Source organism: Bipolaris maydis (genome assembly GCF_028858645.1).
Source record: "Bipolaris maydis strain C4 unplaced genomic scaffold PSV08scaffold_13, whole genome shotgun sequence".
NCBI lineage: Eukaryota > Fungi > Ascomycota > Dothideomycetes > Pleosporales > Pleosporaceae > Bipolaris > Bipolaris maydis.
In genome coordinates, this window is record NW_027093869.1 from 293,832 (window position 1) to 321,331 (window position 27,500).

General features: G+C 46.7%; 9 protein-coding genes across 9 annotated transcripts; 5 read left to right on the forward strand and 4 right to left on the reverse strand.

Annotated features, from left to right (window-relative positions):
- Positions 1-188: 188 nt before the first annotated feature.
- PSV08DRAFT_208234 (amino acid/polyamine transporter I) lies at positions 189-2,066 on the reverse strand. The gene is made up of 5 exons (XM_014221537.1): positions 1,942-2,066; positions 1,818-1,888; positions 1,544-1,740; positions 759-1,489; positions 189-709 (listed from the first exon to the last, which is right to left on the reverse strand). Exons 1-5 carry the CDS (start codon positions 2,011-2,013, stop codon positions 230-232), a joined length of 1,551 nt encoding a protein of 516 aa, XP_014077012.1. The 5' UTR covers positions 2,014-2,066; the 3' UTR covers positions 189-229.
- A 1,121-nt stretch (positions 2,067-3,187) lies between these two features.
- Positions 3,188-4,421, forward strand: PSV08DRAFT_379714 (uncharacterized protein; the record flags this gene model as incomplete). Its single annotated transcript, XM_014221536.1, has 5 exons — positions 3,188-3,373; positions 3,428-3,532; positions 3,597-3,830; positions 3,884-4,026; positions 4,082-4,421. 5 exons carry the CDS (start codon positions 3,188-3,190, stop codon positions 4,419-4,421), a joined length of 1,008 nt encoding a protein of 335 aa, XP_014077011.1.
- Positions 4,422-5,698: 1,277 nt separating this feature from the next.
- On the reverse strand, positions 5,699-6,430 carry PSV08DRAFT_373529 (uncharacterized protein; the record flags this gene model as incomplete). The annotated part of the gene is made up of 1 exon (XM_014221535.2): positions 5,699-6,430. One exon carries the CDS (start codon positions 6,428-6,430, stop codon positions 5,699-5,701), a length of 732 nt encoding a protein of 243 aa, XP_014077010.2.
- A 381-nt stretch (positions 6,431-6,811) lies between these two features.
- PSV08DRAFT_186368 (uncharacterized protein) lies at positions 6,812-7,714 on the forward strand (the record flags this gene model as incomplete). The annotated part of the gene is made up of 4 exons (XM_066091917.1): positions 6,812-6,985; positions 7,020-7,334; positions 7,391-7,442; positions 7,473-7,714. 4 exons carry the CDS (start codon positions 6,812-6,814, stop codon positions 7,712-7,714), a joined length of 783 nt encoding a protein of 260 aa, XP_065948278.1.
- An 857-nt stretch (positions 7,715-8,571) lies between these two features.
- On the forward strand, positions 8,572-10,391 carry PSV08DRAFT_379716 (uncharacterized protein; the record flags this gene model as incomplete). Its single annotated transcript, XM_014221534.1, has 4 exons — positions 8,572-8,618; positions 8,692-9,429; positions 9,491-9,932; positions 10,179-10,391. The coding sequence occupies 4 exons, from the start codon at positions 8,572-8,574 to the stop codon at positions 10,389-10,391; spliced, it is 1,440 nt and encodes a 479-aa protein (XP_014077009.1).
- A 3,296-nt stretch (positions 10,392-13,687) lies between these two features.
- Positions 13,688-14,497, reverse strand: PSV08DRAFT_354961 (uncharacterized protein; the record flags this gene model as incomplete). Its single annotated transcript, XM_014221533.1, has 1 exon — positions 13,688-14,497. One exon carries the CDS (start codon positions 14,495-14,497, stop codon positions 13,688-13,690), a length of 810 nt encoding a protein of 269 aa, XP_014077008.1.
- Positions 14,498-17,813: 3,316 nt separating this feature from the next.
- On the forward strand, positions 17,814-18,359 carry PSV08DRAFT_187169 (uncharacterized protein; the record flags this gene model as incomplete). The annotated part of the gene is made up of 1 exon (XM_014221531.1): positions 17,814-18,359. One exon carries the CDS (start codon positions 17,814-17,816, stop codon positions 18,357-18,359), a length of 546 nt encoding a protein of 181 aa, XP_014077006.1.
- A 1,622-nt stretch (positions 18,360-19,981) lies between these two features.
- Positions 19,982-20,623, forward strand: PSV08DRAFT_373533 (uncharacterized protein; the record flags this gene model as incomplete). Its single annotated transcript, XM_066093238.1, has 1 exon — positions 19,982-20,623. One exon carries the CDS (start codon positions 19,982-19,984, stop codon positions 20,621-20,623), a length of 642 nt encoding a protein of 213 aa, XP_065948279.1.
- Positions 20,624-21,913: 1,290 nt separating this feature from the next.
- Positions 21,914-25,122, reverse strand: PSV08DRAFT_373534 (uncharacterized protein; the record flags this gene model as incomplete). Its single annotated transcript, XM_014221530.1, has 4 exons — positions 21,914-24,290; positions 24,340-24,457; positions 24,701-24,877; positions 24,927-25,122. The coding sequence occupies 4 exons, from the start codon at positions 25,120-25,122 to the stop codon at positions 21,914-21,916; spliced, it is 2,868 nt and encodes a 955-aa protein (XP_014077005.1).
- Positions 25,123-27,500: the final 2,378 nt, after the last annotated feature.

Sequence of the window (27,500 nt, forward strand, 5' to 3'; positions counted from 1 at the left end):
CACGCAACCTAGTCACAGAGGCGGCACGGCCACTTACCTGAACAATATGGAAAACCAGTAGTTGCGAAGCTTAATATTTTTCGGTTTGAGCACAACGGCAGATATGTGGTTGTGTTCAGAATTCAAGGTAGTGTTTAGGTCTTTGCATCTAGCTGGCAATTCAAATATGTAAATGTAAACAGTCATTATGTATGTTGTATGTACAACGGAAGATCGATATATTGCAAGACTACACATTAGGTGATTCCAGTTCTTTCTTTTGACCCGGGTTCATTATGAGCGCAATGCTTTCTCTCCTATGTTTTCCACCTGGATTGAAATGATGCCTCCCATTGAAAAAGTAGTAAAGTAAAGAAAACAAAATAGTAGATAGAAACATAGCGGAGGACCAGTTCATCTCACGCAACGATGGTTTCGGTCCGCTAGGAAAGCACAAGCATACAATCGCGAACAGCAGGTAACCAATAGCGATCACATACACAGGCCCTCTTGCACGCCCAAGAGAGAATTTGCCAGAGGGCGGGTGCCCTCCAGACAAAATGAACCAGCCAGAACAAATGAGAATGGTAAGGTAAGCGGAATAGAGACTTATCATAGAAAGAGAGACGATTACGTTGAAAGCAATTGGCGAAAAGAGAGGAATGCAACCCATGAGTATTGTGAAGAACCAGGTGAGGATGACCGAACACAATGGGATTTCGTTCCGGACCTGACAAAACAATTAGCAAAAGATATTCAGAGTATTGCGCAGGCCTTACAGAAGACAGCAGATCTGAAAATGGAAGCCCTCCATCACGCGCGAAAGCGAATGTCTGGCGTGAAGTAGTCGTAGTTTGATTGATACAACCAGCCTGAAGCAGCACACAGACAAGTCCTACCATGGCTGCTGCGATTTTTTTTGAGCCTGTTGCGTCTACCACCATCTGAATCCACGGTTGACCATATGGAGTGTCAATAAGGGCTGTATAATCGTTGCCTTGCCTTAAATACATAACAATGGTCATGGACAGCGCTGTCAAGCCACTTATGAGGTAGGAGATAATCATAGCATTTGGTTGAGCCTTGGATGCATTGATTACTTCCTCCGCTAGATGAGTAGCTGCGTCTCCACTGCCCATTGTTGATATAGGCCCAATTATGCCGGCTATGACTGAGAGAATCTTATTTTCCCATCCACTCGGATTCTTGAATTCAAAGAAGACTTCTTCGGGGTCGGATTCTGGGCCCATTACAATAAGTACTGACATAAAGGCAATAAATCCTATTATGTAGAGGAAGAGTAGAAAACCCTCGATATGTGGAAGCTTTTTCGCAAACAATGTGTTCCATGTGGCTGAAAAAGTGACAATCGCTATGGATAAAAGCGTGCTATGCATTGGGACTGGTTTATAGGACGGCGATGTCAATGCTATCAGGCCTCGGATCTGTTCACCAGTTAAGAAGGAAGTACCGGCCATTCCCGCTTGCCATCCGAGGGAAGTCAGCCATCCTGATTGCCTTCGTTAGTAATGTCCATCGAGAGTTTGTATTGGGAGCAACATACCAACAATGTAACTTATACGCTTATCCCAAGGTTGGGATAAATAAATTCTAGTCCAGACGTAGGGGCCGCCCGATGATGGATACACGGACGCCTGTTCTGCTATGCATAATGTGACGGCTAGCATTCCGCAAAGAACAACACAGAGCATCCAAATACCGCCAGCTGGGCCCCCATTCAGGAGAGACAATGCCATTCCACTGGAAAGAAGCAAATCAGCGCCACAGTACTTCTTAATTACGACAATAGTGAAGTTATAGTCTTGAGCAATACATACATAAGCGAGTATATCCAAGTATTGCCAAGGAGCACCCCAAAACCAACTAGGGCCTCGAATGTAAAGTTTCGCTATTCCCATAGTTATTTTGTGGACAAGCGAAGATGGTGACACTATGACTCACCTTAAGTGTCTGTTTGATGCCCATTAGTCTCATGTCGCGCTGGTCCTGTGTCATGCCGGATTCCGTAGCCATGGTTGCGATGGAGAGACAAGTAGTAGAGAAAAGTGCTAGATCGACGGTACTCTAGGGCTTGGGAATCTGGAGCGAGATAGTGAATAGTTTATAAGGAATCCACAAAACACTACTATCACCCAAACAGGGCATTAGTGTGCCAACCCATGCGATGTGTAATAACAAGGACACCCACAGGTACATTCTTGCGAACCGATGCTTGGATCCTGGTAGATACGGACGAAAGTGACGGCCACATTCCGCCACCGCCGTGACGGGACGGGGCTCCTCGGACCCGTTTGGAGAGGGAAAGCCGGCCCGGGAGGCTGCATCATGCACGATACTGCGGATGTAATTTTTACTGGTCCTTTGTACGCTAGTGTATGGCCTGGGATCATGGTCTAGGCCTTTATTCATGCTCATTTGTTGGTGGCTGACATTGGCTTTCGGACGTATCCCGCATTGGTTCCCGATCTGCAGAAGAATGCAACGGAACCAATGGCAAGGCGCTTGCACAACCCACCTTTTCGGCACACTCAAATGTCTAAAAACAGCTAGCTGCCAATTTTGCGACCAAGGCATGTGAGGCGACTCGATGATTCCAGCCCTGCAAAAAAGGCTCTGCGAGAGGAGTCACTTTTTTCAGTGGAGCTGACACAATCCCTCAATACTTATGCTCAAGATTGCGGGTCTTTTATGATTATACTGGATTGCACTGTAGTGTGTGTGTGTGTGTGTGTGTGTGTGTGTGTGTGTGTGTGTGCCAATGTGGCATGTATCCTAGAGGATACTTGGAACGAAAAGAAGCCAATCAAATCCCGGTTGTCGCGCGTGCTGGGAAGGATTTGGTTCCATACTGTGAACGAGAAATGGTTCTCGTTAAATAGTAAATTGCCAGCACCTGAATACTGTGGTCCCCTGCTCACTGATTAATTAATCTGCGTGTTGACACAGCTAGCCGTATAACGTTATAGCAGAGTGATAAAATCCATGCATAATACTGTTATATTGTGCTTGTTGAAGAATATGTGTCATTACGAAACATCAACCTCTCTCTCGCTTCTTACAGGGGCATGGCAGGGGGGCAGCATGGGCCGCGCATTATAAATGTGTATCTTCCTCGTTGAATTTGGTCAAGTCTTATGTATCATTCGTTCTGGGCTTCCTTTATCTCAGAAATACACTCACGACGACTATGATTTTTCACTCAAGAACGTCATCGGTAGAGAGTCTTGTGCCTTCAACTGTAGACAACAAAAGCGGGTGGGCCTGGGTGTTCATCTTCGTGTCATTGTCAATAGTAGCTTTATCAGTGATAGTGCGTATTTCCGTAAGGGAAAAACCATACAAAGCTGATGATGCTTTCAATTTCCTCGCACATGTATGTACAGAAGACTTCTATCTCTAACATTGCGCAAGGTTGACAGGGATATAGGTTGTAGCTCTTGTTGTATGGATCTTCTGGGCCATATCTTTGGTGTATGGTCTTGGACGGTCCTTCCGCGTTCTTGATGACAACGAGATATCCAACACCCAATTGGTAAGTATAACCGTTCCTTTAATCATATTGCCGGAATTCTGATCTGATCTAATATTCCTCACAGTATTTCTTTTTGAGCTATGTCTTCCTCAACATCCCGATCGCCTTATCCAAAATTTCTTTCTTTTTGCTTGTCAAGAGGATCTTTGCACAAACAGAGTCCATTTCAGGCAGAGTTTTAGGAAGCACTATAGGTCTTATTACTGCATGGTGTATTGCTAGCAGTTTTGTCGTACTGCTTAGCTGTTCACGAGCTACTCTTTTGCCAAACGCTGGTGCTGAATATTGTGTCGACTCGGTCAGTGTTTCCATGAAGTGCCGGTATCTGGCAAACGCTAATTATCATGATAGACAACTGGCTTCAGAGTTATTGCCGCATTGGACTGGTTTCTTGAACTGATCGCAATGGCATTACCGATATATGGCTTCTATTCAACCTCGAATCCTTGGAAATATATTAAAACTCTTATCTGGATGGTTCTTGTGAGAGTTCCGTATGTTACAACAAATATAGGAAGGTTTCGCATGCACTGACTGATGTATCAATAGGAACATTGTTCTTTCAGTCATGCACATTCTATTCTACTCCAAGTACATGAATGAGCGTCAATCCGCCATTGATATTGTTCCAACCTTCATTTGGGCAATTAACTTACTGACTTACAACCTCATATCTGCGACACTTCCATCACTGATGAAATTGACCAAAATTTTCGGGACCCAAGGCGTAGCTGTGGGTAATTTTGATAGCGAACGAGAAGCCGCAGGAACAAATTCCAAGACAAATCACAGCCTTGCAAATTTGGATGAGTACCGGACATACCCTCCATCAACTTTTAGTCGGGAATCTGAACAGCATTTCATATCAAGTCGACAACGCAATCCATGAGATAGGGTGTTAAATAGCCATACCTCCGTGTTTTTGTGCTTTTATAGAGAACGATTGAAGGAACAACGCGTACGCACAATTCGATAGTACGGTATTCATTCATTCCTCTTCGTTTTTGGCATTACTATCGTTGATCATGAGAAACTTTTTACTTTTATTTCAAAAATGAGTGTGGCAAATGGAAAGTTCATTGCTTATGCCGTTGGTGGCCAGATTCAGTCTTGTATCTTGACCGAAGGTGGGTCGGGCTGGCTACCAGCAAACAACACAGCAGGCATTAAATAAAAGCGGCGTAAATCATTGGAACTGTACTGCTTTCAGGGTTACTGCACAAGATACAGTATAATGCATTATTTGATAAGCTTCCTTCTCAATGATTCTCTGATAGAATTTCGATCACGCCTCTACTAGAAGTCACTAGTGCTGCTTGTTTAAAAACGAACTACAAACTTAGCTCGGCTGTCATCATTGCGAAAGAGCGTTCCCCTAGTCTTCTGGTACAATTATTCCAAAAAAAGGATGTATTTTCCAAGATCGAGTTCTGGGATTACATGTTCACCTTGCATTTAAACAAGCGTGCCGTGATAACGCTAGATGACAAGTATTATCTGGCTAACCTCAAGAGAGCAGCCAACTAAGTATATGAATGCAATTCTTATCTGGATCCAAATATCTATAATATGCAGATTTTTATATCACGCCCGCCTGATCTCGAACTTAACCTGAAAGACTTGGCTAGTGGATCTGCTCACGTCTACCTCGATGAAACAAGGAATAAGAATACAGCTGAGGAACAATTCGAAAACTTATCAAGTTGTTGCTTTAAGCAACATTCATTGCTACATCATCTGTACTATCGAATTGACCCTTCGTTGGGAACTGCTTTCTCCGTTATTTCTGCGCCTCAAGCTCCTCACCACCTTTCCAATGTTCTGCATCTCCTCTCGTGTTTCTTACTTTCCTCGATTCATCATATCTGCGAATTCTTGTATTTCACATTAGGACTTTTTGCGCATTTCTTAGTGCGATGTACAACGTACAATATGGGCCACTTTTCGTGACTGAACTAATTGCTAGGTCGAATTTGATCCTTCAAGAGGATCAAAAAATCGGGAAAGTCCTTCGCGTGTCTGCAGTCATCGGCTAGCACTTGACAATATACAAATCCAAACTAGCCTGGGGATAGTACTACTTAAGCGAAGTCTCGCCGCTAAGTACGATGCTTCTTTTATAGTTCCTTGAGGATCGCGCCTGTCAAATCTAGGGCTCATGCTAGACTATTGCATCGGATTTGGATGCTTTCGCATCGGGAATCGGTGAACTATCTGACATGAGAATTTTCTCTTAACAGTCAAGGTAACTAACCTTTGCTTTGTGCTGTTGGGAGCTTCCGAATCCAGCGATTCAGTTGCCGCACCACTGTTGTGTGTACACTGTACCTTGTGAGTCTTATATATACTTGTATCAGTGTCTGGTAAATAGAGAATATCCACCTTAACTTTTTGACGCTTGCAACTATCACAGGCCCCCTTCGCCCTAGTTCTTTTGTATGAAGCTTTCTCTGTGGGATTCATCTTCCTTCTTTTATGGGGAAACTCCATAGGCTGGTTTGATAGATTGAAAGTAACGTATAGCCCGTGCTCCGTGCTTGACACAGCAGCAGGCTCTTTGGGCAACATCGCGTTCGCAGATTTTCTCCCAGAGTAGTGGACACCCATAGCTGGTTGCGGTGACTTTTCTACACCCTGAAGAAGGGATATAGAATTCTCTTCACCTTGTTTGGGAGCAGATGCTTCTAAAGCTGCTTCCTTTTTCGCCATGACTTGGAGTTCTTGTTGCAGAAACGCAATTACAGCTGCATGCTGTCTCTGCCGTAGACATGTATATTGGGGGTATTTTTTTTTGAGCTCGTCATATAATCTGTCGGAGCCAAATCGTTGATTGAACTCTAGGCCTTTCCATGGTTCTTCGTCGTCGCTTGTCGGGCGGACCCGTTTGATGGTGTCCATGATGGGACCTTTAGCTTAACTAATGTTAAAATCGAATCACAGCGGGAGGACAAGACAGATGTTCGCACTCACACTCGAAACAGGGGATGAACTTAGGGAAGCATGTAGTAGTTTAGGAGTATGAGACAGAAGCTAACAAGTAATATAGTTAACAAAGTAAACCTTCTTGGTATCCGTGCTTGTGTAAGAGACTAGGGTAACTGAGCGAGTGTACAAATATCTGAGAATTTATGTACGAAGGGGTCGTGATGTTCTTCACTCGAACTAATAGATCAAGAATAAAGGAATAAGACATTACTACCAATGCTGTATAACAAACCCACTTAAGTGCAATCATTGAGCCCGAGCCGATGCAAGGTACATGTACCTCCTGACTCTCACATGTGCATCCAAGCCCTTCTGGCCTTAAGATTAGACAATCTAAACATTCACACGTCACTACATTGGGATGAGGCTAAGATGAGCTTTGTCATGGCCAGCAAAGCTGATAAGGCAAAAAAGGCAAAAAAGGCAAACAAGGCAAACAAGGCAAACAAAGCAAACAAGGCAGAAAGGGTATGGCAGCTGAAATAAGGTGACAAGGTTCTAGTCGTGTGACCAGATGAAGTCACCTGCCTATACATCATGGCTATTCCATCACTGTCGCCCTCGTCTTGATACCCAATCCCAATCTGTTCTCTTCCATCGCTCGAGTTACAGCAATGCTCAGGGGTCAGGTAAAGCCCAAGAAAAGCTGCCGATAGGACCGAGTCCACGTCAGAAGTTCTGGAAGGCTTGGCATCTCTGCCTCTTCTATGCCTACTTCGCATATAGTTGGCGTGCCCGCCTCGCTAAAAGTTTGGACAGACACAAGACGCAAGCATGGCTTGAAGGATCACACAGCTTGTATCGCATGACACCAAGGGTATGCAAGGGCTGCTTTGAGAGACTAGCAGCGCACTGTGACGACCAGATGCGCAGTTGAGTTCCGCACAGTCCATGTGGCGATTGTTGCCTGCGCTTGTGGGAGTAGGTAGACAGACGAACTTGGGGGCCTAAACAGGGGATATGGGACGTTGCCGGTATACCAAGGGGGCAGGTGAGGTCGAAGGCAGCAAGTTACCACTTGTATGGGCTAACCCGTTGGTGTCTGTGCTCTGCCGCGGAGACGTTTCCCTTCCCGAGGATGCCACTCGTGCCCGTGCTCCCAGTCCTACCGCCAGCATGCATTGGGACTCAGGCACATCCCTACTAGGCGATGCATTGGAAAAAGATACACCACTACTGTTATGTGGATCTAGCTGACTGCCAGGGAGTAAATTGGGTTGGGTTTAGTGGTTCAAATCGTGGTAAGAGACTCAGCATGTGACGAACATGAAAAACAGTGGACAACTGTGCAATCTAATCGGTGTCTCTAGCGTATTGGTGCATGTTTATGTTACAACATATAGAGTCAAAAATCAGCATGTGATGCTTGGTGGGTTTTAGCGGCTTTCGATGAGGCCAAGGTGGAAACAAAAAGACAACACACCACAAAAGAGCTCATGGGAGTCGTGTTGTGAAATAGCAGTCAGAGAGTGGATAATGCAGTCAGAATTAGCAATAGATGAACAAAGACTAGATCTATCATATGAAATCCATTGAAAAAGGTAAGATAGCTCCACCCAAGCAGCTTCCTTTTCAACCTCAACTCCTTGTCTTTTCTGATGGAAAAATAATGCACCGGCTACAGGAAATCCTTTGAATAGCCCTGGTTCCTGCTATATTTGCCCTACTCCGCCCACTTTGGCTTGTCTCCTTCCCCCTACACTCCGGAAATATCTATGTTGATTAATGGCCAGTCATCATCGAAGACGGACTACTTGTTGTCTCGGTTAGCATGAAGAACCTAGGATGTTTTAGGATGTGCAGGAGCAGGTGGCATGTGCGGCTTGTGCGGCTTGAGGTCTAGGATGCGATGAGACGGGTGGAAGGATGGTTGATCCTAGCCAAGCTGTGCAGTTTGGACTCCTTGCTCACGTTGCCGTTCCCCCTTTTTGCCTTATCCCGGTTCTTTTCTTCATCCAATCGACCTGTAAAATGGGTATATATTCGATACTTAGAGACCTTCACTTCCTTCAAGCTACTGACATCTCTTCTTGTGACAGAATAAAGTAAAGCCAATGGCTGAAAACCACACGAAGGCTCTGGCTAAGCGAGCATGCGATAGGTACGTACCGTCCGTACACTCAACATCGATGCTCCCACACTCACACTGTCGACCTGTACAGCTGCCGCCGCAGAAAAGTTAAGTGCGTCCCAGGAATCACGGATTGCAAAAATTGTAATTCTGCTGGCCTTTCATGCACATACAATACCATCCCGCAACAGAAAGGCCCTAGTAAGGGCAGTCGCGGCAAAGTCCTCCGTGAACTTCGCAAAAATCAGCCCGACGATCAGCTCGCTGCCGGTCACTCAACCGCTCTCAACTGTGGCGGATACTCAAATCCTGCCACACTTGATCACACTCAAGGGTTGTTGTTACCCCTTGCTCTCATCAATAGCTGCATAGAATACTTCTTCAGCCATGTCTACTTCTCAGAGCCCGTCCTGCACCGCGAAAGGGCGCTGGCAGCAGTCTATTACATGGAAAGCTTCACTGAATCGTACTGTATAATTGCTGCACTGTGTGCATACGTCATAGTTAAGGCCAACTACAACCCACCTACCAACGTGCTCTCTCTAGAGATGGCTCACATGTCAAATTTCGATATCGGTCAGAGACTCTTGGAAGAATCAGTCCGCGAGCGACAAGGCTACGACCACCAGAAGGCCCCCACGCACATGAGCGTGCTTACCTCGTGGTTTTACAGTGGCTGCTACTTTGGACTGGAGCAAGAGGACAAAGCCTGGATGTATCTCCAAGAAGCTATACGATACGCGCAAATTCTGGGTATGCACAATGAGGAGACCTATAAACACGATTCCTTGGATGCACCCGAAACACGTGCCCTCTACTGGCTTTTGTTCATTGCTGAACGGTATTTCCACCTGCTCTGGGAACTTTTTTACATTTTACTTCATCTTCTGATAACTTACCAGAACCTACGCTCTACGCAAACACCGACGTGTCACATTACATCCCACCATAAACCTTCCCCAATCAGCTGGAATGACCTTCGGTCCTTTCATTTCAGTTAGATTGAACATCATGATCAACATGTTTCAAATCATTGATAACACTGTTATCGACTTGCGGCACAAGACAGCGATAAGTGTGAACGATGTATACATATTAGATTTGCATAAGTGCCTTTCAGAGGCTGTTCCTGCATCTTTCGAGCGCTACGAGGCGCAAATCTGTATCACTCAGCAATGGCTGAGGTTACAGATCTGGGAGCTCAGTTTCCGTCACAAGGTTCTAAGTAGCGTCTCCAAAGACGCGCCGCTTACATTCGAATACCCGATCACGATTGCCCGCGATCTCCTCGCCATATTTAACCAGTTCTCACAACAATTCATAGACGTCTATCGCGTCGACTTGGTAAGTAGATTCATTTTCTTTTGCTTGCTTGTTCCTATCATAGCATTGGAGTTCACGCCCGCTCCAGCTCTTCCTTCTCGTGCTGAGATCCTTGTCATATCATGATCTTACTAGACCCGCGCTAGCCAACTTCTAACTCTAATGTCCACGCCCCACCTAGCTTCGCCCCTAGTCGTTCATGCACATCCTACACTTGCACCGTTTTACCTTATCTGTGAGCTCGATCATTAGCTGATAGAACTGCAGATCGAAAAATTGGTCAAAATAGCCTGTTGTCTGACTGACATTGACAAATTTTACTCAACAGAACCGTTTGTTCGAGACGTCCAATTGGAATTCTTGAAGCTCATCTGGAAACTGCGTGGAGGGCAGTCGCTATATCATCATCTTCTACTGGACGAACTACGCATTGCCGAGTCGCCCAAGAGCACTTTCTATAATACCGCCAGAGATCCCTAGGGGAATCAAACTAACGCGAGTCAGTGTTCCATAACCCTACGTAGCGTTCATCGACATTCATGGGAGCTTTAGCGCCATACTGCGATTAGTGTCCAGAAGGGGTTTTTTACGAACTGGGCATGAAGCTCATTGAAACGATTGAAGAAGAGCCCCGTGCTGCTGCTCATCAATGACCTCAAGGAAATATGCAAGATTACTACCCTGGATCTAAAAAGTTGAGCAGAAGGAGTTTGGTTTTTATTTTTAGAGTCCCCTAACGATGCACATAGTTGCATAGAGGTCTATAGTTCCAAGAGATAGGGACGTGTCGAGTTATGACCCTACAATTTCTTTACCATTGTCTATAGATTTTATTGATTTAACGAATAGATAAAATGCACTGTTCGCTCACAAGTCCCACTGGCTCCGTCTAAGGTTCCAATCAAACAGAACGACCATTTCATAGTGCAACAAGTTGAGGACATTTTTTAGGAATTAAGTTTGACTTGTACTAAATCCAGCAAAATCCACGAGACATTACCCTCTGGCTGCGTCCACTCTTTGAGTCTCTGTAACCTTACCCAAGACCCTGCTGCTGCTGAACCTTCCTAAGGATTTCAAGGTCCATGCGCAAGATGGGCAAGTTTGGCGCGACGACTTCAACGAGGTTCATAGTGCGCTTAATTAGGGCAGAGAGTCTGGATTTAGTGTGCCAGATATCACTTAGGAGAAGAGGATAGAGTTTGGGCATGTACACGAAGGCGAGGGAAAGCTTGTTTCCGAATTGTCTATACTGCGTTGGCGGCATCTACGCGCTCGAATACAATGGTGCTGTAGATTGCGCTGTTTATGTATTAGCAAGCAACCTTAATAGTCTTTTCCTAGTCCTCGCTCAGTTCGACTATCTGCACGTTCGTATTTATAAGGGGCTGTCCATATCAACTCTATGATGTCCAAAGGTGCTACAGGTCACTATCTACATCTGTGCACCCAATCATTACTAACATTGAATGGAGTCTGCTGGGCTTTGAAGGTGACACTACTACGGAAAATTCAGAAGTAAAACGAGCATTGTCGACTATAAGGAGCCTGTTCCTCAACACAGGACATGATGGTGATGGAATGGTGAATTCTATGGGAAGAGCCAAGATGACGAGCGATCTTTTGTTAGGGCTTCCACCTTCAGTCGATATGTCTAGACTAGGGTTAAACGAAATCGTTCCCAATCAAATATGAAGTCCAGAGAGATGGCCTTGAATACATGCACCGTAGGATATTTCTACATTCACTTCATTCAGAACCCTCCCATTTGTAATGGTCTTCCATCTCACATACAATAGTTATACAAAATTGATTTTTCATGGTTGATCATCAAACTGCACTACCTACGTCATGCTGTTTGCCGCTAGTTATTCTATGCAAATCGGTGAATGATAATCTCTATATAGTTAGGACCTTTATAAACGTCCGCTGCGGTATTATTGCGCACTTGGGTAGGTCTCCTACAGTTTCTAGATGGTTCTGCAGAGGAAATCTTGACATTAAGTTAGATCGAACTCACCTGGCGTCTCAAAGTCCCTTCGAGACATTCACGGTTATGTAACTGGCATGGTAGTAAGCCTGGTGGTGAGCCTTTGATAGTTCTATTTTCGTAAGATAGCCATTCCTCTTCCAGGTTGTACGGTTGATTTGGCATCTATCTTCCATCTCCGAATATCAAACAGAATTGACCCCAGCAGCCTGGCCTACATGGGACAAGAAATAGTCTAACGTCCATCCCTAAGTCACGAGACGCACCCCGTCGCGAGACGAACACCAGGTACTTTGAGATTAAGGAATTATAATCTTCCAAGCGCCTGTGAATAATCTACAATCTTCTGTCCATAGCTTCTTAGCCTTCTTTAGCCTATTTCTATACTTTAAAATACAAAAATTACGTCGTCGTTGACGCCTACGCGCCGTGCACAGTCAAGCCTTCAATTATGTCCAAATCCAAGCCCATGCTATACAGCATAGCGCTTGACGCCTAGAAGTCTGCTAGGGTGACGAACCAACTGATCTGGGTTTCTGCATGTTCCTATAGGTATATGAAGTCACCACACCATTGTGGCGGTTGTCGCGCGCTTGCCCATGCCTGATTGCCACATTTGGTCGGTACTTAAGATCGAAGCAGTCTTCAAATGTGTCTAGTGCAAGATTGACCCCGCACTTAAAATACGAGTAGCGTGTGATAAGAAGTTGACTATTGTGGCTGTGCAGGTTCATAGCTTCCATTGCGTCCTTTTACTAGCCAGATAGTGCCAAGATAGTAAGTAGTTAGTTGCAAAGATGTTGGCTTATGCCATAGATCAGCTTCTGTCCCTGATTTAGGTCGAGATTCTGATACTTAGCCTGGGCGATGGACTGAGGACGTGTTTCACCTCACTTCAACGTGGATGGATCAGTACCAAGATCGTCAGCGACGTGGCGACAAATCAATTTTTTCGGATAGCACCAAGCGGCCCAGATATGAGTCGCCGAAGCAACTTGAGTCATAATCCTCGAAATACCAGGGGTCAAAGACAGGTGTGCTTTCGGTGGGTGGATTACTGGCATAACGTTACGTACTACTAGGTGCGGGGCATCGACCCTCGCTTCATGTTACATGCCCACATACTGTGGCACACTCAACTCGCCTGTAAGCGCCTTACCCCACCCGCCAACCCGAAGTGCAAAACCGTCTCGTCTCGGGGTGCGTCCCGGGTCTCAGGGATGGACGTTAAGAGAAAGACTTTGATATGATACGAGAGTAGACCTAAGTACAACAAACTTACTCTATCCTCGACTCTACAAAGTATGCAAGACTTAAGAAAAAAAAGCTGAAATGGGCTATGCCTACACAGTTCCGTGTAGTGCTAAGCAAATGAAACCGCTCTAATGTTAACTACTTAGTTAGTCTTTCCCAGTCGTTCTCGATCACATTCTTGAATCAAGTCAGCATTCCGTTCTCTTTGCTGCTAGTTAGAGGGCGGTATAATATTCAGTTTTGAAAGCAAGCTAAGTTTGTGGTTGACGAAGCAACACAATCTTTGCCGGTATATACGAATTGGTTTATCCGACTAATCACTTTCTGAGTGAGGGGCTCTATCTGTCATTGATATGTGCCTTGTTTAGGCGCTTGTCAGAAGCACAGTGGCCTGCACTGACTAATGTTAGTTGGAAGCTTTCAGTACATGAATCCACCCATAAGGACAATTGCACTCTTCATAAAAAACTACACTAATGCAGACTGCTCCAACCAAGCATCATTTTAGTGCAGAGAGATGGTGGTACAGTCCCTACAACCCGTTCTCGATCCAGGCGCGGGCAAGGCCTTCTATGTTCCCGATAGCTGCCTGGGTTTGGGGGTGCTCAAAAAGGAGTTGCTTCTGACGAATTTGCTCGAATAATTGCTGATCGAACGTGTCGTTCCATGGATAGAATCGGACATTCTTTGGTATCGGCCGGTCCACTGTTAGTATCTCCGAGGCAGAATTGGACAGATACGTCACGGGGGAGACTCTTGCAAGACGAGACACGAGTGTAGCATCGTTTCGAAGCGAGTATAAATAGAAAAGTCCGCGGAAGATAAAGTCTGGATCTGCGAGAGACCAGTGAGGGATGTGGACCCTAACGGAGACACGAGCGTGACCCGCACACTTTTGGATAGTCTCAAAGAGTTTGCCCTGGGATGACTCACTTGCAAAGGATTCACAACACTTAATTGCAACTGATCGGACCTTTGGAAATTGTTGGAAAAGGATTAGGCACTGCTCGAACGCATTCATTGTCGAAGAGCCCTTCGTAAATACCACGTTACCGTGGGGACTCAACGCAGACGATTCATCACGAAGCTGTCTGCACACATGCTTTAGTTGATTGTAGTCGATACCATGGCGCTGTGCCTGCGCCTTTGCGATGCGACGTGAGCGGTCGTAAAGTTTTGCGAGCACGCTCTTGCGGCTCGAGTTGTTCCTTGCCTTTCTACAAAGCCTCCCCACACCGTTTTTGCCGATGGTGTAAAGGAGCCCCCCAGCATGATACAGCGCGTACTTGTAAATCTCATCGCGTAGCTCACGCGGGAGCCGGAACAAAAGAGATTGTTCCATAGTATAAACATCGTGAATAGAATAGGGCGAAGCATGTCATCTTATAAAGGATAGAATCGTAAGCCGTAAGGTCATCATGTGTTGTCATCCTTTTCGCCCTGTTGAGACTAAGGCCAAAACTGAGTCTACAACCCGTAAAAGACCGCGATGATACACGGATGAAGAACAAGACTCATTGGAGGAGCTCTGAAACCCAAAAGTAACTAATTAGCTCGTATCGCTTTTTTGGCAAGCTTACACTTCATTGGGCTAGCTTTCTGTTCCACCGTGCCTATATCTACTATACACCGACCAAGTCTCAGGTCCAATGCAGTCATGAGCTGTCTTGTGTCTCATATTAACGCATTTTCATTCGTCAATTTGATGTTAACTTCTTGACCGTGCACCAAGCATTCTCTCTCTGAGGCTCAAAACTTAGGCTCTATATAGTTAGACACTTGGCTGACTCGCGATTTGACTGACCATCCCCGCACATGCTGATTTGGAACGTACGGCGAGCGCACACATAGGCTCGCCGAGACGACATGGTTGCTTGTTATTATATAAATACTGCTACAACTAGTCGATGTATATTCTAGCCATCCACGTTTAGTTAAGATGTCGGGAAATAGTGACCAACCAGCTTCTACGATGCGGAAGGCTTCGTGTCTGAAACTCCAGTTGCGTATAGAATTTATGTAGTCGACACAAGTCGTGCGTTTACATCATATCCTACATCTCTGTTCAAATGGGAACTTGATTCTCGCCTGGCCTATGACCGATATCCTTTGGAAGCAGAGCACTTTGAGGATAAGATCCACTATGGCATGCGTCCATCATAGTTCATACTAGTGAGAGGCCACCTTACGGTCAGCAGGAACGGAACCGCTGAATAGAGGAAGTGGTGTGCTTTTCACATTACCTACCAATGTTTACCCCGTGGGTCGGAGGGTTGCGTTTTTGGCAACTCTTCGCAACGGCTTTGTCTGTTTTCTGGTTGGCTCCACATCATAGATCAGGCATGGCAAAACAACTGGTGGTTGGCTAATTTGCTGTTGAGGCAGGGCGGGTCGCAACGGGAGCTGAGCATGTCGTTGAGGCAACTCAAGTATCGGTGATGTGGGAAGTAGCGGACGCCGTTTGCAGCCGCGGCCATGTAGAAGGACGTCCATGTTGCGCATCCGGGTGATGCAAAACTCTGTGTCTCTTCCGTGGAAGCGATTGCGACTTCAATTGTAGTCGAGCTTTTCGACCCGGCACCGTTGTGGTGTTGCGCATATTCAGTTGACAAAGCGGAGATTGTGGTGAGGGCGTCATGACCATGAGCTCTTCCTTAGCCAAAAAATCATGTCGTATGCACTGTTCTGCACCTCTCTCGCAGCCTGGCACATCAATGCTCCAACAGCTGGAATATACCACAGCCAAGATTTTGGTCATCATATACCGGCTGATGTTCTGCCTTGGTAGGTTGAACTCAAAAGTGTCGCTGGCCTTGCCGCCCTTGTCGAGTGAGATGTTTGCCTTGGCGCAAGCAATCTGAACACAGGCGAGCTTGCCCTTGGAAGTTGGAGGTACGGTAGACCTTGATCGTTGCCTCGTCGTCATCACACCCAACACAACCTGCCGCTTCGTCGAACACGTGTTAGCGTGACGCAAACAATCAGAGCCAACACAATGTGAGCAGGATCATCGAGATAAGCGTTTTGCCGGGGGGAGGGAGGCGGGGAGGTGAGCGTTTTCGCGTTTGCTTAAAAGAACCTGACACTAATGCAAGTACGTAACTGCAAACATGAAAGCGTCAAATCAGCCTAATCCGGCCGCACGGTTCAATCTCTGGTCTGTCTCGAAAGTATCACGCTGCTCACCTCCGTTATCACTGCCGTCGCCACCGCCAAGGCTATCATAATGTTTTGATCCTTGTTAGCAAGCTGCAGAGTAACGATGAAACCTGAAGGCTTGCAATACAGCCGTTCGCAGTTGCAGCCTCGCCCTTCGACGCAGCTGCGCAGCGGTTTTGAACAGCCTTATCTTCCGTCAATAGTTTAGCGCAACATGTCAGCCACAGGACAATCGACATGATTGGTCAATCTTCAATCGTACAGTAATGATCTAACTTTTGGGACGCGGAGGCGAGACCGCAGTCGCGAACGACTGTACAAAACTGCAGATGGTGGAATTGGTTGCACACATTGGAGGCGGGCAAGCAGATCCTCGGAGCTAGACTACTACAGTCTTGGCGCTAATACTGATAAGTATGTACTGGGTCTTTTCGGTTCGCGTAGTTGTCCGATAGCTTTGGAACGCTCCACGATTTGGCATGGCAGACAGTCGCGATCGCACGCTGCAATCTTCGATCTAGGCGGATTTGTTAACCTTGAATATAAGCATAGATGCGTCCGATACGCAGTGCTCATAGCTCTGCAGTTACATTCACTTCATCTCGATTACTACGTATTGCAGTTCAATCAAGTAATCAGGGCAGCAAGTTTAATGCTTACTTATACATGTAATTCACAGGGGAAGGAATAGTTATAGTTACACAATTAGCCTACACCTTACGAATGCTACATATCGCTCGGGAAGGTGTTAGGCCACATTCTGATGGTTTTTTCCTATACATTTTACAAGCTCGGATTTTTGTGGTGGAGTGAGCAGCTGACGTTTTTTTGGCAGCTGCAGCTCGCGACTGTTTTGTTTTGGTGCCCGCGCGTCAATGTTGTAAGCTCAGCACCAAACCTTTTTGCAGCTGCGCGGTACGAAAGTTGACCTTCTGCATTTTGAGAATCGATTGCCGCAATCACTTTTGCGAGGGCTGTCATGGTGGTGGAGATACCACGTGTTGAAAAGAATGGGTGGATATTTTGATGGGGCTGATGGTGTTGCATCGGCTGAACTAGTACTACTAGGTACTCCACAGTATCGATTATTTTGCCCACCGGGTGCCACGCTACTAACCCAGAAAGCGTGCCAAGCTCAGAAGGGGCACGCTTCAGCCCACCGATGGCTGTCGTAGACCATTCTATTGAGACAGCGAGCCCTTGGTATGAAGCGGCCCAAACGACAAGCATGGCCGTTTAGACCTTGTGTACTTACTAGATAATCCAATCATAGAGCATGCCAAGTAGATCTTGTGCCCCTTCGTCTCGGCGTACGTCGCTCAAAGGATTTCGTCCCATAGTTAGTAGTGCAGGAGCGTGCCCTTCCACCTGTATGCATGCTGCTAAGAACCTGTTCTGGTTTGCACTGCTATATATAAGAGTAGAACATGCGCCCAAGACATGGCAGTCTGGACACCACAGCCCAGTACTAACTCTTCTCAATCTACTTTCTTTCCGAGATGGCCGCCACGAGTATAAGGCTACCCACCCACGGCCTCTACCAAGAATACCGTTGCAGGAAGCATAGATATCCTCGCTATTACCGACTCAAATGGGAACACTTAACAATACCAGTAAAGGATGTGAAGGATGCCCTGACCAGCCGTCTCCAGTATAGTTTCTATGGCGTTTTCGCATCTACAGTCTGCCTCTCTCTGAGGGATGCAGTACTTATTCCATTCAACGGTCTTTGTTGGGACGAAAACCAAGGAGTATACTTGGATCGTTCACTGTATATCATCGTGGACACCGGCGTGGTGGAGAATTGCACAACTGCTTCTTGTCAACAACCTTCTCTTTATCTACAGCTGGGTGACGAATGGTCGACCGTGGAAAGTTTCCGAACAAGCGGACTTCAGTTCTACAGCAGGTATGGAAATCTCCTTCAAGACCGGGAAACAGTGTTCGACCGTGTATATCGAGAGCAGGAAGGACTAAAAACTTTGAATGGAGAGCGCATCGGAGAGCCAGTGGTCAAGTGCGTACAGTACGTATATATACACTAATCTTTACATGTACAAGCTAATAAATTAAGTCTAACCACGGTCCCCTCGCGACAGCAGGACGTTCATGTAGTGAAAGGTGAAAACAGGGGCTATTATAACGATCATAAAAAGAGTTAGTCGTTGCAAAAAGCGCGGTTAGAGCGTGGTGTAGCGAAAGGCTGTATGAAATCGCATGGACGTGTAAGAAAGAAAAGTTTACTCAGATCCGACAACTGCTGTAGCAGAACTTCAATAAGATTGCCCATGCTCTGTAAGAGCCTACGTACTTATCACCTCAACAATTATGATCGCTCCAATGGTAACAACATATTCTAATGGTCAATTTGAGCCAAATAGATATAAAAAATACAGCAACTAAGTCCTACAGCCTTATGAACTCATGGAATATCATTAAAGCACTCTCCAGTCAGAGATTATCGAATTTGAGCTGTCGTGGGAGGTGCTATCGTCGCTATTGGCCCAGCAAGCCATCGTCGTGTCGAAAGCTTGCCAACCTTAGGCGCAACTTCATGTATACCTATATGCGTAACCCTAAGGAGCGGTTTCACCTGTTACTCAACTGTTTCACGATGAATATCAAAGTCAACATTGTCGATAGCATCAAGATACCGCTCAAGAGCGAAATCTTGGGACTCGTTAAGCCAATATAAAGTGACTTGGCACGATTACAGCAATTTGAAAGTCCAAGACAGGATTATCGCAGGTGCAAATATGGTAGGTTGTAAGTAGTTGCATGGCTTTTGCAGTTAGGTTAATAGAGTAAGTAGGCGTAACCGTCACGATGCTCTGAACTGGAGGCTCAGGAAGGCCAACCCTCGCGCCAATGAATCCACAGTCACGTGCATAGACTATATAATTAGTTCTATCTGAACCTTGGGTAACTCAAGGATTCGGCTCAATTCATTCTGACTGATACATTTTGTGCCTATCGGCGAAACACCTCGTAGTACGCGGGAGTAACAAAAGTGCCTTGCAAAAGCTATCTCGGTTAAGGCAAGTTTAGCGAGCCGCTAAAGATTTCAACGGCTATGATTGGCTCACAACGCTCTACTAGTACAATAATAGTATTAGCTCCATCACCTCCCCGCCTCAGCCCGCCTCAGCCCGCCTCAGCCCGCCTCAGAGCCCGCCTCAGCCCGCCTCAGGGCCCGCCTCGCGTTCCGCCTCGCATCCCGCTTCACATGCTATCATACGCTCCCTACAGTTAAAAGGAAAAATGAAAGAGAATCCATAAAACAAGTGTCGCAAGCGACTACAGGACCGCGGCCGGAACGGGGAATGCACTGCCAATCCCGTATGTGACAAGAAACCTGAAGCAGGCAAGAAATGGTGTGCCACACATCGTACGATAAAGACAACTCAACAAAACAAGAGGCGTAAAGAGGTAGAATCTTCTGGGATTCGGTGTGGCAATCTCGAAGCAACAGGCCAATTTCCATTACCTTCGCAAACACGAGCGCCCCCGTCTTCCCTCGACGCACCAGAGCCATATCAGAAGCTGATATGGGTTACTTTCCTGGACGAAAAACGCACTGGGAGAAACTGCTAGTCTCGCCATTCAGGTTTTCTTTGATGATCACGGGATCCTGGGTCACGATCCCTGGCTAACAAAAGCCCGTAATATGACCTTGAACAACACTGTCATCTCAGAGAGCAATGCAGGCCACTATATACATCAGGGTCTGGTCACGTTTCTAGCCACTGAAGTGCAAGCAGAGAAGGCGTTTCCTGTCGAGAGATATACATGGGACTGGCTAGAGCAACAGCTTCTGGGACAGCTGCTCTACAGCTCCTGCACAGATGAAAACAATGAGCGCAGTGTTTTGTTTCTGCACTGGACCACCAACGAGCCTATCAACCCCAGCCTCGACGAAATCTACAGTGAAGTACGCCTGCTAAAACACATTCATCCAACGTCCTTCCGTGTTTATCCGAATGAGCACGAAGCGCGGCAGGAGAGAGACAAGTTAGGAGACATCCGAGCCTTAGACGATATAGCCAAGTCATCCCCAGGTAGGTTCTCCTATCGGCCCAAGACATGTTATGGTCATTCCCGGTGCTTGCTTGAGAACGAGGAGCAAACAGTACATAACAGAACCAAGAGTGGCTGCGCTACACACGTCGATGTGCGGGAGCGTGGAGAGCAACGTCAACTTACCTGTTACCGAGAGGCGCAAGCGTTGGGAGCCGCATCCCAGAGAGTCAAATGCTGGGGAAAGAAACCACAAAGAAAGCGAAAGCCGCAAGTATCTAGAAAGTGCTGATGTTTCGGCACATTGGTTCCACCAAGAACGCATTCCGTCGCTCCCTAAATGCGAGTTCCAAGTTTTTATCGCGACTGAACCGAGTGAAAAGGGCATCCGCGGTCGTTGAGTTTGCGCTTTTCGTGTTTGAGGCGCTACGCGCGCGGCCCGATAGCATGCTCGTCTTCGAGTCTCTCGAGGTCGGCGTTCGGCTCGACATCGGCCTTGCATACATCGACACTGTTAACAAGTTCTTTGTAAATGAGATCACACGCTGGTACGGGGCCCACTACTTTTCCCACCACATCTTGGGAGAACCGAAGACACAAATTTGCAAAGAGTTTGCTTCTGCCTTTAGCGCGTTTCTTAATGGTAGCACAAGCCACATACCCTAGCCGTATTGCCATCTCGCTCACAGTATTAGTGTCATGATTGAGGTGCTGCTACCAACACATTAGAGCTTTCGTAAGTAGCAAAGTTCAAAGTTCCTCGTATGTCGATTCTTTTTCTAAAACAATATACGCAGCGTAGACATAGTCCAGCTCATGAGCCAGCCGTCGAGCCGCCTGTTGGATCGACTCCATTACGCTTAATACGTAGAAGCGGTATCGGGGCGATGATGCCCAGTCACAGGGCGCTCATTGGGGTCCTAATAATCTACGAGTGACTACGAGGGATTTGGCTTTGAAGAAAACCAACTGTCCAGTGGGCCAATGGGAATAGTCAGTGACATTATGTGGGATGTGGGTGCTGACTGCACAAAAGATCCGCTACTGGCTCTGCTTTCTAACTTCAGCGATAACAATTAAGAAGCCACTCACCATGTCAAAGACTTAGAATTCAATCGCCTCCTTACACCGATGTTTCGTCTAGAGTGGTATTGAGTCGTAGCGGCGATCCGATATACATCCGCCATATCTGGTTAGCCGTTAGTTTCACTAATCTCATCACTCTTGCCAATCCATTCTAATTAGGTACTGGAACGACAATGCGGTGTTCTCCTAGTCGCACTCCTGGCGTTGGTTCATCTTGTCTGAGGCCAAGTCTGTCGTGTAAGCTGCCAATCCCAGTAGAGATCTCCTCCGCCGCTAATGTTGCCTCTCTCCCACCTCATCTATTACGCAACCTTCAGCAATAGGTATCTGTCTATTTAACTCTGAATTATACTTCAAGAAACGAATAGTTTTCGCGACATTTGGATTTATACTTTCATAAGAGAGGTATGATACAGGGGTGGTTGAGTCCCGACGTAGTTCATCTCCGCACGACCGTCTTCCTCTTATTCGGCATAATCATACATTCCTGTTTTCTCTAGCAAGTCAATCCATCAATCTCATATGGCACATCATCCACCGTATTTTCCCAGTCAATCTGTGCCGACGTCACCATCTTTCGTTTTTCAGCCTCCGTAATCATGTCTCGTGACATCGTCTTAAACCGCTGCCGATTAAGTATGCCAACCTCAATTTCAGACTCTGGATTGAACAAGATGAACCCGTAGCAAACCTTTGCTAGCTGGCCGATGCGGTATATGCGAAACAACGCTTGTTCCTGTTTTGCCTGTCGGTCTTGAGGCTCCATGATGACAATATAGTTCGCTTCAGTCAAGGTGATTGCCTCTGCGAAAGACATTGAAAGGACCATGATTCGCGGACCGGTAGGATCTTTCCACTTGTCTAGTCGCTCCTTCAAGGTATTTCTGTCCAAGCTTCCAGGCAACAGAAGTACGTTATCTTGCTTGAACTGTCTACTAAGTGCAAAATACGTAACCAAGCTCGTTATTGGTTTGTACGTCATGATGAGAATTTTCGCAGGCAGATTTTGTGGTTCGTTTGAGGTTATAGCGTTACGGCTGTACTTGGGGTTCGGGCGCTGTGAGTTCATGACCTCCTGACAGATTTCGGTGATTTGCTGTAGCTTTGTGCTGCCTCTGATGAGATTGTCGAGCTCGTCTTTGAATGGTGCAGTCTCTAGGTTGCAGAATTGAGACTGTAGCGCTTCGCTATGAAGGCAGTGATAATTATTCTCATAGTCTGCAGCTACAAGCTCTGCCTTGTATGCCGCTAGGCCGGGGTATGTACCAATCGCTATCATGTCCGAGCGAGAGAAGATATCGCTAGGCTTCTTTCCGGGAAGGTAGTGGTTGACCATCTCTTCTATAGTCCTAGACCAATTTCCACTATTACATGGCCTTACTTTCACCTCAAACATCCCGGGGAGAATGGTGATACTTTTTCCCCATGGGTCACGTGTCTGAAGTGTTCGCCGCAGCATGAAATGGGAGATGACCTGAGCGCCGTCATCGAGGAGTTGATTATAATCATCCACTTTCATTGCTTCTTCGGCGTTAGTCTTGGCCGCCTTTTCCGAAATCTTCCGCCATCGGTTGCTCATGTGTATGCCGTTAAGGTATTGCTTGGAATTTGCCGTAACAGTCTTCTCGATTAGGTCGTACACATAGTTCTTCGACACTAACTCCAGATCGCCATTCTGCTTGATCTGTTTCTTCCAGTTGGACACTCCATGATCGTTCTCAACCCCCCTGAGAGCTAAAGTGATGAAGATCAGCATTTCGCGCAAACCATTCTCCATTGGTGTTCCTGATATTGCCCACGATTTCCATTGATAGCCACGGTTAGTGATGCGCATTCGCTTATAGAGCTGAGCGAACTGAGTATCTTCGCTCTTGCTATTGTGAAACTCATCGAAGATTGTCCGGCCCCATATAACTGAGTATGCATCAGCCTGGATTCGTTCTGTTTCGTGACGTATGCCTTTCTTGTAATGTGTGTCGCGCTGCACCTCTACAAAGACACGGCACATGTCCAGAATCCGGGTCTTGAGGGAGTGCTCTCCGCATATTAGAATAAAACGACCTGATGTTGGAGAGGGTCGCTCGAGAGTGGCGCGAGGATGGTTCTCAATTGGCGATTGAATATCCCAATAGACAGTCTCTGAATACTTCTGTTTGTTGTATACATACTCTTGAGGCCTCACTCTGCTGTTCCTGGTATCAAGTGCGTTTTGGGCGTCGATTCGAACTCTCATTTCGACCCACTCGCTCTTCGACAATTCATCGAGCCCAAAGATAGCTTTCTTGTCCATGGCACACACACGTAGTGCAAAGGGCTGATTGGGATTGCACCACTTCGACTTGAGAAGACCCATTGCCAGAACTTCATCTTTCCACGCATCAGATGACTTGCCTGAACCACTGACTAGCGTGGGGGCTATTCGCGGCTCCTTCTTGTAGATGTGTGAGTTTGGGTTACAGAAGCAAGTGAAGGGGAATTTGCTCTGTGAAGGACATTCGAGGGTGGCGCCAAGTTCCGATGCGTCGAAGCGTATGTGTTGGCTAGGGTTGTCGATCCTATCAAGCCACATGAGAAGGTGGATATATCCAACTAGAATGATGCCCAAGGACGACCGAGTCTTACCAAGACCCATCATGTTCCCATAGATGAAGCCATTGCGGTCGGAGAGTTCCATCATGTAGAGTTGATATACCTCGACAAGCTGATAGGGGAACCAAGAGCCTGAGATATCCCAGCCGCTGTGAAGCTTGATTGGTTCTCCTTTTCGTAGTGTTCCCTTTTCAAGGCCGAAGAAATCCCCTGCTGTCTCCCACTCATCTAGGGTGCAGCGTTCCATCGCCTTTCCCTTGGCTTTGATAATCGCATCTCGCGAACTACATGTCGTATAAGTATAGGAACATATTGCCTCAAGATGTCACATACCGTGCCCACAGCTCATACGACTGCTGTTCTCGCTCCTCTTTCTCCTCGCGTTGCTGGCGCTTTTTCTCTGTCTCAGAATCTGTGTCGTCACCCCCTTTCTTGTGCTTCTGCGGAGTAGCTTGACTAGAGAGTTCATTGTCTCTTTCCTGCGCCTTGGCGCTTTGATAGAGACTTTGCTGTTTTGCAGACTCGGATGGCGATGGATTAGGTGCTGTATCATTTGGTCGGCTAGGTTGACTCTTGTCAAGAAGGCTGATTTGACCACTGGGGTGACCCACGGACTGGCCTCGTTGCAAGGATGAAATGAGAGCAGGCTCACTGCTGGTCTGACGACTTGGGTCCCCCAACCGGCTTCGCTTACATGGTGGGGTAGGTCCATGTTCGTCCTTGGTCAGGTCGATCACATCACACGATAAGCTTCCAGACTGATTTCGTTTAGGTCGGGATATGTGCCCAGAGCTACCTTCCTGTCTTGCGCTTGCACTACTTATGGGAACGGGCCGGGCTGATAGCTTGTGAGTTTCCTGCCTATGCACGACTAGAAAACGTTAGCAAAGCCATGCCTTTGTCCTCTAGTGTGCGCATACGGATACCCTGCTTGGAAGGCTCCTCGGTCTTCTCTACATCGACTAGTATGCGAACAGCTGGATATTTCTTGCCGTAGAGTTGGAATCTGACCATTGCCTCGAGGCCCTCGTCATCTGAAATTTGAGTTTTTCGGTATCCGTCGTACAACTTGGGCTGGTTGGAGACGTAACCTAAGTTGTATTTAGGCTTCTGCATCTCGATTACCAGCTTCTTAAATGATAACATCCTCGGGTCGAGCTGATGTTTGAACGTAGAGTAGTTTTCCTCCAATTTCTCATAGTAAACATCGCCAAGAATGATTCTTAATGAGAAGCTGCTTATATATGCATCTGTTTCGTATCGGTGAACATCAACTGTTCCTTGATGGAATGGGACGTCGTGTGCTACAGTATCGAACGCTACTTTAGGGTTTGACATCCTTGTTAAGTTAGCCAAGACCATTGATGATGCGATAAAGCTTTTAAGAAAGTGAGGTGCAGTTACTTTGTGCAGCGTACAGCCGCCTGCCGTCGTCGCTCCGTCTTCGTGACTCAAAGCAGCGATGAGTTGCGGGCGGTCTACGTTATGTGTGACCAGGCGTGCGATATTTAGAGTTGATTTGAATGGCAGAAGACCGTGTTGTGCTGTTGCAGGGAGTTGTTATTGCACTAGCGCGTTACGTACGCCTGGGGTGTGTACGGGCCTCACGCTCATTCTGGGTGTGAAGTGAACGCGAGGCCTGCGTGTCGACTGACGTCAGAGCTTCTAGCTCAATGTGACCTGAAATGCGTTACTTCACTCATGATAATGAGAATCTCGCCCATGTTTGGTAAAGACATCTTGATGTGGCCGAAGTCGCTAGGCAAGCGTAAAGGAAAACTATCGTACAAAGTTAGTCATGTGTACGGGGGGATCCAGAGATAGCCAGTAATACCAGTGACGTACCAAGGTGCCATATACATCCGTTTGAATGGGAGCCGTAACACATCTATCTTCTCTATCTAGGAGCGGATGTCTGGCTCGCCTACGTTTGCAAACGGGATGACAGCTGCGGTATTTTTATCTTCCTAAGCTTTGTATTTGTCAATGTCCTTATCTTGGTATTTATTACTGCTTTGCATGGCAGACTATAAATTAATCGTGAAATTGCCAGCTTCAACGGCCTCGTGTTTGACATCTGTCTGTCGGCAAGAAGATGAACCCGTGCTGGGATCGTCCGAGATGAGGCGATTATACCGGATAATACTTCCCGGCAAGCCGCAGTGATGACGAGCGACAAATGGTGGTTGTGCAGCCTTACTGCAATTGTCGCCTTCTTCTATGGTGGTGAACAGCGGGGGACCGTATCGAAAGCTATGGGCACGACAATCAAAACAGGCAGCTGTTCAATTGATGGGTTTAGATTGTCTGTCACAGAGACTCAATGTGCTGTTGAAGTGTCGACCAGGAACTGGATTGATGGGCACTTTGCCGCTTCGCCAAGCAGCTCGCAACATACAGTTGGTCTATTTCCGTCTTAGGTTGGCGTTGGGATTGAGGTTTGCCGAGAATCAGAACTTTTGGTTGGCATGCAGCGCTCAGCGTCACTGATAACTAGGTGAGTAGGCACAGGTAGAAGTTGGCGCGTGGATGGGCGCTGTCTGGGCACTTCGCTTTCTATGGATGCGTGGGGTACGTAGTACATAACAAAGTGAGAGAAGCCTGTAGATAGCCGTTACCATCGTACACAGTGTACAAGAAGAGAATTCAAGAATCTTACTGTGAGTTGCTGCAGCGAACAAGGCTCTCAGTAATAGATATGTTGCTATTGAAACTTTTGCAGTAATAGGTGGTAAAAGCACGCAGTGATTGCGGTAGCAGCTACGGCTACCAAAGTAGAAAAGGTAAATCGAGATCTTGATATGATTTAATTTCCTCAAGCTACCCCCCAGAATTCCCGATTTCTGCACAGATAAATGACTGGGTCCAGGACAGCAGTGGGTATAGAGCCTGCCACTTTCAGTGCGCAGTGTTGCAGCAGTAGCGCGTAGGTCGTAGAAGTGTCGATAACCACCTGTATCAACCTTTTTCTCGCACTCACTCAAACAAGTCGCTGTGGCAGTGTAACTTTATTCAAATTCTCAAGGGAATATATCGGGGGGACGATGCAACACTAGCATCCCTTGTAGCTGTAAACTGTTTGCAAGATGGTCATGTTATGTAGAGCCCAGCTTCGATTTCCTCCATATATAGTCATATGGAAGTTTGGATGGATTCGTGCCGTTGATGAGATACGATATGGCGAATGGATGGGCAGAGCGCTTTGCGCAATGTGTTCTTATTGCAACCATAGTTCATTGTCTCATCGCAACCGTAGTTTGCTGTTCTGCTGCCTTCGTCGCAACCGCATTTTGGTTATCGTACCCAATGGAGATTTGTCTATTTGGCATATACCCGTTGAGAGGCTTTAGTAGTAATACGAACCCATTTTTCAGGGTTCAACAGGGTCTCGCAGAGGTCCACCCGAATCCTTTTATTACGTACTTTGACTGTAAAGTCATTTTTTTGATACCCGATTCTGGCAGGGTGGGGTATGGCCTGCCACTCTTTTCTGA

What these genes read in the sequence shown, in the direction of transcription:
- PSV08DRAFT_208234 (XM_014221537.1), bottom strand. Translation starts at nt 2,013, where the DNA reads ATGGCTACGGAATCCGGCATGACACAGGACCAGCGCGACATGAGACTA. An exon ending in ACTTGGATATACTCGCTTAT is followed by an intron (nt 1,741 to 1,817) that starts GTATGTATTGCT and finishes GCTTCTTTCCAG; the next exon opens with TGGAATGGCATTGTCTCTCC. An exon ending in GCGTATAAGTTACATTGTTG is followed by an intron (nt 1,490 to 1,543) that starts GTATGTTGCTCC and finishes GAAGGCAATCAG; the next exon opens with GATGGCTGACTTCCCTCGGA.